The following is an 11,608-nucleotide window of genomic DNA, read 5'->3' as shown; positions in this document are numbered from 1 at the left end:
CACAGTGGAAACAGGTTGAATCACACATATACATACATACCCACTCATCCATACATGTATCAGTTCAATCAGATTCTCACTAGGGGTGGAGGGACACTTTCTTCTGAAAGGAACAATTTAAATACGAAGTCAACTCTAATGGAAGAAAAAAAGAGCTCTAAAAACGACAGATAATTCCAGACTATCTCTTACAATACTTACAACTTTTCACATCTTTATCTGCCAGTTTTGCTTAAATTGATACAGTAGGCCACCATTTTCATATAGCTTATATACACGTGTTGGTGTAAATTTCTTCAGACCAAGTTAGACTTTCCCAGCCATGAGGCAAAATTATCACCTTCTTGCCCCCAAACCAGCATTATGAAAAGAGTCCACTGTATCAAAAACTAATGTTCCCAGTCTTGAGCACATCCCAGCCAGAATGACTGAGACCTATCCTGGAAGTTGGTGGATTTTACTCATCATGGATATAACAAAGTTTTTTTTAATTTAGAGAATGTGTTTCATCCTGTTTTAAATATTTGAATTAAGCAATGGAAATTCCTTGGTTAAAGATAAAAAGTTTTCTGGGGCACCTGGGTGGCTCATTCGCTTAAATGTCCAACTCTTGATCTCAGCTCAGGTCATGATCGAACTCACAGTTTTGTGAGTTCGAGCCCCGCATTGGGCTCTGTGCTGTCTGGAGCCCCTTGGGATTCTCCCCCTCTCCCCCCACTCACACTGTCTCTCTTAAAATAAATACATTAAAAAAAAAAAAATTCTTGCCTCACCTCTAGCAGCTTAACAAGACTGGATTCTTAAATGAATAAAAAGTAAAAAGCTTTCTTCTCCAGAAGCTGCTTGGCATATCTGAAAGGTGGATTATCTGGTATAGTCTGAAGGTCAAATCGTTCCTGATCTCACCACTTAGGATCCAGCACTAACTGCTGAGATGCTCAGGGCTACCTTAAAGGGTCATAGCACCAGAGCCTTTTATTTTCCAACAATTTCACTGCTGACTGGGAGCCTGAATATGGAGTGTCCTTTGAATGTTAAGATCATGTTTTCAGAACCTGAAGGCAAAGCAAATAAGTGTGTACCTGTCAAGACCCCAAGATTATCTGAAATGATCCCTCTGAAGTCCAAGGCATAAGATTACCATGTGAATACAAAGAGTCGTCCATCAATTATCTTCAGATCTCACTTTATTTCAACCTCCAATGTATTCTCCCCAACACACTGCTTCTAACAGCACAATTCATAGATTTGAATTTTGTTCTTTTCCCCTGATGAGTAGATTGGCCAAAAGGCAGATAACAGGAGGGAAAAGGAGGAGCCAGAATAAACCACAAATAAGGTGAGCAAATCAGAGTTGTTAGGAGAGCTAATGGAAATTCATACAGAGAAAGTAAATACATGTACTTAAGTAAAATGCCTGTGTTACCAAAATTACCATTTAATTCCAGTAATTTTGAGGAGATGAGAGCATTAGAACCAATAATAAATTGAACTCAGTCAAGGAATGAGGTAGAGAGAGGCACTTTTAATGTAAAGGAAAAGAGAAATGAAAGTCTAAGATAGCTGGAAAAATACACAGATTCTATCTTTTGGTGCTGGCCAAGGACCAACCTATGTAATACAATTGTCTTGCTAAAAGTCAGGAACCAAGTTATTCCAGACTCCGTAACAGGGAAGATTGTATTTCAACTTCCTTTTATTCCTGGAACAAACAGTAGTAAAATGTCAAAACTTTTGTTCATAACAATATACTGATTAACCAATTTCTTCTGGTGGTGCAAAAAAACACTCACTGAGCAAGAGCACTATACAATTTCCCCTTAGAAGTTTGAGAAGGGGGCAAAGATCACCTTAAACCAGCTGCTACTTTTTAACTTATTACAAGGCCTTGCAAATATCCCTGAGAACATCTCCTACCTGAGCTTACCACGAAGCAGCTGCCTGGCTAGAGCTACTGCAGTGTAAACATAAACATCGGGAGGGCCCTGATGGTTTAAATTCACAGGAACATGGCCAGCCACAGGCTAGTCTTATGTAAATAAGGGGGAGACCAGGATGTCTTCATATTTTAGTTTCATGACCGTTTCTACTCTCTATGGAGTTCTATGTATGAGGTAACTAAGAAATAGTGACTTTTAAGAAACAGGTATCCTACAGCGAAGGCCCCAGTGTACTGTGGAACTGAGATGTTTCACTGGAAAGTTATCTAGTGTCAGCTTCTGAGCAAGATGTGTCTGTGGCTGTACCTTGCCAGCTCTCAAGTCAGTCACCTCTCGAATGTTGAGAGGCCAATGACTGGCGGTATCCCCCACTTCATCTCATCCCACTTAACCCATGGCATAGGCAGGGGGAAAAAATAGAGAAAAGGGAAGAGAAAGCATCAAGGCGCTGTCTTCAAGTCATTTGGTGATGATTCCTGTGTCAGACTGCCTTACTCTTGTTTATAAGCAGAAGTACTTATGTGACACACTAAAAAAGATAAAGATCCATACCAACAATAACTGCACATTCTTTAGCCACAAGGCATCACATTCACTAAGAGAAAATCATACAAGTTCGGAATAACTCTGGACATAACCTTCACATGTAGAACATGCTCAAATTTTAGATTAGGCCAGATGGAACCGTTGTACAAATCAAGAAAAAAACTCCCTTTCTTCCAGGGCACAATCTGGTGCGCCTGGCTGCCCTTGTGCAGTCCATGATTGGCACAACCATTTGTAGAGAGCCTACCAATCCTGCTTGGCAGTGTCATAAACATGGTAAAAACCGAAAAAAGCACTAGACTTGGAGTCAGAAAAATCCAGTCACCTTTTCCTCTCCCATGCTAGGTGGCTTTTGAAAAGTCATTAAACTCCAATTAGGTCTCTTCACAGCGTAAGCTGGGGATGAGGACTATGAGTATCCGTTGCAACTGTGAAGGTGGAATAAGGTACATGATGGTGCACAAGAACAATCTCTGGCAAATTGTTCAACTATTGTTAAAATTATAATGACCCACACTTTTTAAGGAAAAGGATACTCTAATACAGAAAAATATGCACCCTAAACTGAAACCCATCTCACAGTTGAACCTCCTCAGTGACGAATGCTGTAATGGGAAGTTGTCACTAATGGCAGATCTCGTTCCTCCAGAGAAGCTACATTTTTCTGGCATGGTGTTGCTGAGGCTTTAAATGAGATACAGTAGCGCCCCCTCATCCTCCCCAGTGGATGCCTGAAACCACGGAGAATACTGAGCCCTATGTATGTTTTTTTTCCCACACATACATATCTATGGTAAAGTTAGTTTATAAATTAGGCATAGGAGACATTAACAAGAAAACAGAATTAAGATAATATACTGTGATGAGTTCTGTGAATGTGGTCTTCCTCTCAAACTATCTTATTATACTAATACCCTCATGAGGACATGAGATGACAAAATGCCTACGCGATGAGTGAGGTGAGCGATGCAGGCACTGTGATGAACCATTAGGCTACTACTGACCTCAGGATATGGGAGTAAGGATCATCTACTTCTGGGCCACAGCTGACTGCCAGTAACTGAACCGCAGAAAACGAAACTGCAGACAAGGGGATTTGTGAGGAAATCAGTTCAGAGGACAGAATCTGTTTCTGTAAAGGTAATCAAATAGTCTACAGGCCCTCTATGAAATATGATCACCAACTCAAATTTTACCTGTAGTACCTTTTATTTCTATAAGACATCTCAAAATAATTTTAAAAATCTGTGGGTATGACATTTGTCCACATCATGCCTTTTAGAGAAAAAGGCAAAGAGCAGGCATTTCTTTTGTATTAGAGGTAATTAGCATGAAGGCTGGGGAAATTGATTTCCACAAGAAATTAATGGTAGCTGTACTTCCAAAAAACCACATTCCTGGGTTCATTGTTTATTCCCCCAGGACAGACCCAGTCAAGTAGCTGCATTTTGATATGAGATGGTACAGAAACATAGGTGAGAGGAGGTATCAAGGATGCCTTTGTGTGGTGAACGTGTGAACCAGATGGTCAACAGTTGCTTTTCATTTTCTAGAAAGCTTTCTAGAGGGCAATGATGATACAAGAGTCCCTGTAAGGCACACTGTAGACACTGATTTCTATTGGCTCAGAATTATTTTAATACAAAGACGATAAAGTGGCATTCTTTAATTCTGGTATTTTTCTCAAGAAACCTTCATTGGTTTTTTACCAAGTTTTCAGAAATCATTACAGTCAATAAAGCAATTAAGAAGAAATCTAGAAAACTTACTAATACAAACTTTTGCTCAATAGTTTAAAGAATGAGGAATGAAAAATGGTGATACTCAATTCCACATTTGAGTTCCATAAGCAAGTGAGATTTATCCCTAATCTGCCTTTTTACCTTAGATTTAGAGGTAATGTAAGTTGGGGAGGCGTGGGGGAGAAGAAATGGCCTCTGACTACCAGCCCCACCAAAAATGAGGGAGGTGGGAGGCTGAGAAATAATTTTTTTTAATAAGCAAAAAATAGGAACTGCTGTAAGCAGCAGTCCTCATTAGGGTATTTCCCCTCCAGTGCCAGAGGCAGAGGATAAGGAAGTGAAGAAGCAACAGGCACCCTGACACACTCTATTATTCAGAACTATCAATGATTCAACCTAGAGAAAGCCAATGGAAAAGAGTATTAACCATTACCCAGCAAGAGGCAATTGGCCAAATCACTTTGGGTTAATGTTCAACAGATAGGAAAATAAACCAGCACGTGGCAGCATCCTATCACATGTCTCAGTCTTTCCTTTAGTGGAGAACACAGACCCAAATATCCTAAGCCACAGATCTCCTTGTAGTAGCTCAGAAGTAAACCCAGTTTCTATTAGTGCTTAAATGTGTTCAGCTAATGGGTTTGGGCTCCGGAGTTTAAAAGTGTCAACACTGGAAGGAAAATATTTTATTATAAAAGAGAAAAAAAAAATCAAGATAACTCACCAGTGTGCTCTTATCCTCAAACACAAAAGTAGGAACTAGAATACAGAGAAACCCCAATGTCGGAGCCAAATGTCAGAGTCCAAGGAGTGAAAACCATCTTTACTACATTAATTCCCATCCTCCCACCTCTTCTCTAGCTACACTAATCAAGGTGCACCAAAACCCTTAAAAATATCACTCCCTAAGACGCTACAACTCAGAACATACAGATACAGTGCATGATAAAGCTGAATAGACAAACACACTTCAGACCTTTCCTTGACCAGCTTTTAAATAGTATTGCTTTAGGGAGAAGATTTAATTTTAAAAAATAAATTTAAAAAAGAAAGCACATTTAAAACGTCAAGTTTTGGTGATCAGGATAGTAAAGTAATTTTATTACAAATTTCAGGATCTAAAAAGTAATTTGTTACATTTACTAAGATAAATCTGAGATGACCTGTATCAAGCATGTGTGTCCTGCATAGTGACACTGTGATCCTCAGGCATGAAAAGACATGGTTCCACCCCCCCCTGCTTTAGGGATGGGATCAGCCAGATGAAAGAAAATTACACTGATTCTCAACTAGCACATACTGATTAGAATCATTTTGTTTATCACTCTGGCATTTGGACTGTAAAGAGTTCAGGGAAGAAGTCTAATTCTTGAACTCTGAAAGCCAAACTAAAATCTCGAGGGTAGCCTCAAGAAAGTCAAGCTTCTCTTTTACTACTTTTTATTTCAATGGTATTTAGGAGACCGTCTGTATTTAATAAGAGTTATGATTCAGTTGGTCTGTAAGCCCAAGTATTAACATCCTTATCACATGGCAAAAGACCACAGAGAAGCTGGCTGACCAGTAAGAAGACTAAGCCAAATAAAGGGAAAACACACTAATGTAGGTTCTAGACAGTGACCATCCAGCAACAGAGATGCTGCTAGCGAGTAACCATAAGCTCCATAGGGTGGCCATACACAAAAGGGCCAGAAGAGACTTTGACAGGCCATCTAAGTCATCCTTCTGCTTCTAAATGAGACAAATGTCCCTCTTTAGCCAGTTACTTGCCTTTGCATTCACAGGCAGGGAGCCCTAGGTCTCTGTTATATTTATTTTTTTTAAAGATTACTAAAGGTAACATCTTTACAAGGTGGAGCTGTAGGAAGCATCAGGGACTTAGTGGGCACAGAGCAAGTGCTCTCCCGTGGGATTTTAACAAAGAACGTGGGGGTGAAGAGGAACGGTGCAGTACCTGAGAGGCAGCAGAGACATAAGGGGAGAGCACCCTCACGCTACAGGACTAAGAAGGTGGGGGAAAAAAGAAGATCCACAAAGGAATGGCTGCAAAACACAGCATGTTGGTCAGGAAAGATGAACTTCCAAGGGCAGGAACAAATCAGTAGCTGAGGAGCCCACAGCTAAGCCCTGTTGGCCTAGGAATTTCTATCGCAGATTCTCTTAAATTAACCCTCTCCCTCTAAAGCTGTGGCTCTCAACGGGAACAATTTTGCCCCCAGGGGACATTTGGCAATGTTGGGAGACATTTTTGGTTGTCACAACTGAGGGAACGGTGCTACTGATATTTAGTGGGTAGAGGCCAGAGATGTTGCTAAACATCCTACAGTGCACAGGACAGCCCCCTACAACATAGGATTAATCATGATGTCATTGATGGCAAGGTTGAGAAACCCTGTTCTAGAGGGAGTACTTTACTCAAGAGATTCTGAATTGAGCATGAGCCACGGCCCTTGGAACTTAACAGACAAACGTGAATGCCCTCTACCTCAAGCCCTACTATGTGGATCGATTTATGCCTTGTTGAGCAGAAGTCCCCCATTATCCCAGAGTGTTCCACAAATGTCCAATCAGTTGTTGGTGGATCCAATTCAGTCAGTACAGCTAAGACTTTACATATTTTTTGTCTTCTTTCTCTTCTGAAAGATCTGCTATTTCTTTCTCAGAGCCAGTGCTACCCCAACTGCCACTGCCAGGATGGCAACAGCGGCGGCCCCTCCAAACAGCAGTATAGACTTGCCCTCAGACAGGGGGAAGGCCTTCTCTTCTGCAGCAGGGGAGGGCCCTTCTTGAAGACTCTCTCTCTTTACATGCATCTCCTTTTCACTCAGCAGTGTTTCTGTGGGTTCCAGTGCAGGGATCACTTCCTCTTCTAGTTCAACAGATTCAACTGCTGCTGCTTTTGTCTTCATCAAGTTCTCTTCTTCATCAAGTTCCACAAACAACGATGTAGCAGGGCTGACTTTCTCAACTGCAATCGCTTCTGTGTCAGGTTCCCTCACCTCCAGCACGGAAGTAGCAGTGATATGCGGAAGCAAGGGAGCAGGTGCTTCAGGGAATGCCTCCTGCAGCTCCTTGGTTGGCAAGACTACAGATGCCACAGCAGCCTCTTCCACACCTTCAGGTATTTCTTCTTTTTCCACATGCACAATGTCAGAATTAGAAGAATTGTTCTCGCTCTTTTCTCCAGCCCCATTGCTATCTAAGCTTTTGACTTCTTCAGGATCCATTGCAATCTGTTGCCAGGACTCAGGACCTAGGGACACTGGTAGGCTTTCTGTATGCCAACTCTGACTGGCTGAGAGTGAAACAGGTAAGCTCTCTGACTGCCAAGAAGTGGTCACAGTAGGAGACTCTGGAGGACTGACTTGTCCAGAGTTGTCACTGGGCAGGATATAAATGTCATTGCTATCTTCTGCAGCGATTCCAGGGTATTCCTCCTCCTCTGATTCAAGGTTAAAGACAGTGCCCTAGAAGAGAAGGAAGAGAGTCAATACAAAGAATGGTAAATATATTTAAAATAAATATAAATCTGGATAAAAATTCTTTCCCAAACTGAAGTTCTAGGAATAAACACATTGTTTACAGCTATGTAATTTCTGGATTGAATGCATTTACCTGTAGACCAATGAAGAGGAAGAATTTTTTTCTTTTATTCATTTTTTTATGAATATAATATATTGTTAAATTGGCTTACATACAAGACCCAGTGCTCATCCCAACAAGTGTCCTCAGAGGAAGAATTTTTAACAAGATAGTCCTCTGACCAATTTCCTTGAAACTAAAAAACCAAAATGTGATTTTTATATTCAATTCGATGTGTATATATATACAATGCAATAATTAATGCAAAATAGCAGAGAAAACAAAGGCAAGAAACTTGCTCTCAAGGAATTTATCACTTAGTAAGGCAATGCTATCCGGCAGTCCAAGTGCTAGTAAGAGTTCAGCTGGAGAGATGGCAACTTCTTCTGGTGGAGGCTGCAGCAGTCAGGGAGATGCCTGAGAGCTTTGTGGAGAAACCAGCATTTACAGTGGCTATCAGGAGAATGGGTCAGAGTCTATGGTGAAAACCATGGGCAAGACACAATACCCGCAAAAGTGTATAAATATAAAAAAGAGGATGTCACAAAAACAGACACTCAGATCAATGGAATAGAATACAGAACCCAGAAATTAACCCAGAAACGTATGGCCAACTAATTTCTGACAGTAGGAAAGAATATCCAATGGAATAAAAACAGTCTCTTCAGCAAGTACTGGGAAAACTGGACAGCAACATCCAGAAAAGTGAACCTGAACCACTTTCTTACACGATACACAAAAATAAATTCAAAATGGATGAAAGACCTAAATGTAATAAGACAGGAAGCCATCAAAATCCTTGAGGAGAAAGCAGGCAAAAACCTCTTTGGGACCTTGGCTGCAGCAATTTCTTACTCAACACGTCTCCAGAGGCAAGGGAAACCCAATCAAAAATGAACTATTGGGACCTCATCAAAATAAAAACTTCTAGTCTGCACAGCAAAGGAAACAATCAGCAAAACTAAAGGGCAATCAACGGAATGGGAGAAGATATTTGCAAATGACATATCAGATAAAGGGTTAGTATCCAAAATCTATAAAGACCTTATCAAACTCAACACCCAAAACACAAATAATCCAGTGAAGAAATGGGCGAAAGGCTTGAATAGACACTTCTCCAAAGAAGACATCCAGAAGGCCAACTGACACATGAAAAGATGTTCAACATCACTCATCATCAGGGAAATACAAATCAAAACCAGAGTGAGATACCACTTCACACCTGTCAGAATGGCTAACATTAACAACTCAGGCAACAACAGATGTTGGCGAGGATGTGGAGAAAGAGGATCTCTTTTGCCCTGCTGGTGGAAATGCAAACTGGTGCAGTCACTCTGGAAAACTGTATGGAGGTTCCTCAAAATATTAAAAATAGAACTACCCTAAAACCCAGCAATTGCACTACTAGGTATTTATCCAAGGGATACAGGTATGCTGTTTTGAAAGGGCACATGTACCCCCATGTTTATTGCAGCACTTCAACAATAGCCAAAGTATGGAAAGAGCCCAAATGTCCATCAATGGATGAATGGATAAAGAAGATGTGTATATATACAATGGAGTATTACTCAGCAATCAAAAGGAATGAAATCTTGCCATTTGTAACTACATGGATGGAACCAGAGGGTATTATGCTAAGCGAAATTAGTCAGAGAAAGAAAAGTATCATATGACTTCACTCATATAAGGACCTTAAGATACAAAACAGATGAATATAAGGGAAAGGAAGCAAAAATAATATAAAAACAGGAATGGGGACAAAACATAAGAGACTCTTAAATATGGAGAACAAACAGAGTTGCTGGAGGGCTTGTGGAAGGTGGGGATGGGCTAAATGGGTAAGGGGCATTAAGGAATCTACTCCTGAAATCATTGTTGCACTATTTGCTAACTAACTTGGATAGAAATTAAAAAATAAATTAATTAAAAAAATTTTTTTAACATTTACTTACTTTTGAGATACAGAGACAGACAGAGCATGAGCAGGGGAGGGGCAGAGAGAGAGGAAGATACGGAATTCAAAGCAGGCTGCAGGCTCCAAGCTGTCAGCACACAGCCCAACGCGGGGCCCGAACTCACAAACCGCGAGATCATGACCTGAGCCGAAGTCAGACGCTCAAGCGACTGAGCCACCCAGGCGCCCCAAAAATAAATAAATTTTTAAAAATAAAAATAAATAAATAATAAAAAAGGGTAACAGTATGTAACCCAGTCTGAGTAGTGTACAGTGTACATGAAGAATAGAAATTTCCATTAGGAAAGGGACCCTGGAAAACCTGACAGAGAACTAAGAAATATGGACTTTATTCAACAGGAAATGGTCAATGAAGTGTTTTAGCTACACAAGGACAATCACAGCTCCACTTTAAAATGACTTGAGAGCAGTGGCCAGAGGAACACCAGAAATGTAAGACTCTTGCTTCTCTCTTTAGCAAGAGTCTTGACACAAAAGCAATAAAAATAAATAATGTCAGGGGCGCCTGGCTGGCTCAGTTGGTAGAGCACCCGTCTCTTGATCTCAGGGTCGTTGAATTCAACAGAGCATGGAGCCTACTTAAAATAAAAAGTTTATTAAAAAAAAATTCACCGTCTAGATGTGAAGACTGACATATGAATAATTTCAGTATGATACAGAAAGCTTTAAGACAGGTATATGCACAGGATGATAGCGGAACCTAGAGGAAGAGAGAACTAATGGAGGGTAATGTTCATAAAGACCTAAAGAAAGCTTCACAAAAAGTCTGGGTGACACTCATAAATGCTGCAGAGAGTTTGAATAGAGTATGTAAAGCAAATTAATTCCTGTTTTATTTTGTGATTATAGCTGCTATTCATAGGAAGTAGAATAATTTTGTTCTTCAATCAAAACTGAAAGCTCTCGGGGGGCACCTGGGTGGCTCAGTAGGTTGAGCGTCCAACTTCAGCTCTGGTCATGATCTCACACTCTGTGAGTTTAAGCCCCACGCCGGGCTCTGTGCTGACAGCTCAGAGCCTGGAGCCGGCTTCAGATTCTGTGTCTCCTCCTCTCTCTGCCCCTCCCCTGCTCATGCTCTGTCTCTGTCTCAAAAATAAATTAAAAAACATTAAAAAAAATTTTTTTTAAAAACTGAAAGCTTTCTGCATACATTAAGGCTCTAATATAAACCAGTAGTCCCTCTACTAGCCCTACATAAAAAGAAACCAGAAAAGCAACTAAACAAATAACATGATCATAATATCAAGATTCTAACTGCCCCATGTTCCACCTCAACCCTTGTTTCTTTTTTTTTTTTTTTTTTTTTTTTTTTTTTTAATTTATTTTTGGGACAGACAGAGACAGAGCATGAACGGGGGAGGGGCAGAGAGAGAGGGAGACACAGAATTGGAAACAGACTCCAGGCTCCGAGCCATCAGCCCAGAGCCTGACGCGGGGCTCGAACTCACGGACCGCGAGATCGTGACCTGGCTGAAGTCGGACGCTTAACCGACTGCGCCACCCAGGCGCCCCTCAACCCTTGTTTCAATCTCCTTAGGAAGCCCTAGAAGTCATCAGGGATAGTCTGTGAATGAACATACGCAGAGAGATACAACAGTGGAGTAATTAAAAATACAGTATTTGTAGGAAAAAAGAACTGGTTTGAACCCCAGCTCCACACATACCAGATGTGTATATCTGAAGGCCTTGCTTGCTTAACCATTAAAAAAAAATTTTTAATGTTTATTTATTTTGGTGGCGGGCGGTGGCGGGGTGGGGGGGCGCGGTAGGGGCAGAGAGCGAGGAAGACACAGAATCTGAAGCAGATTCCAGGCTCGGAGCTG

The 11,608-nt window shown here is 40.9% G+C and overlaps 1 protein-coding gene across 15 annotated transcripts in view; it reads right to left on the bottom strand.

The window, feature by feature from the left end:
- Positions 1–5,299: 5,299 nt before the first annotated feature.
- The window catches only part of BCL2L13 (BCL2 like 13), an 88,883-nt gene continuing 82,574 nt past the window's right edge, over positions 5,300–11,608 (bottom strand). For 13 of the 15 annotated variants that reach the window (XM_058744256.1, XM_058744253.1, XM_058744259.1 and 10 more), the window contains one exon: positions 5,300–7,695. In XM_058744256.1, the coding sequence (XP_058600239.1) occupies positions 6,877–7,695 (819 nt within the window). In that variant the 3' untranslated portion in view covers positions 5,300–6,876. The remainder of the gene's footprint in view (positions 7,696–11,608) is intronic. The other 2 variants (XM_058744267.1, XM_058744266.1) reach the window with 2 other exon arrangements.

This window comes from Neofelis nebulosa, chromosome 8 (assembly GCF_028018385.1).
Source record: "Neofelis nebulosa isolate mNeoNeb1 chromosome 8, mNeoNeb1.pri, whole genome shotgun sequence".
NCBI classification, from domain to species: Eukaryota; Metazoa; Chordata; class Mammalia; order Carnivora; family Felidae; genus Neofelis; species Neofelis nebulosa.
Note: the sequence above shows the minus strand (reverse complement) of the source record. Positions and strands in the feature narration are given on the sequence as shown.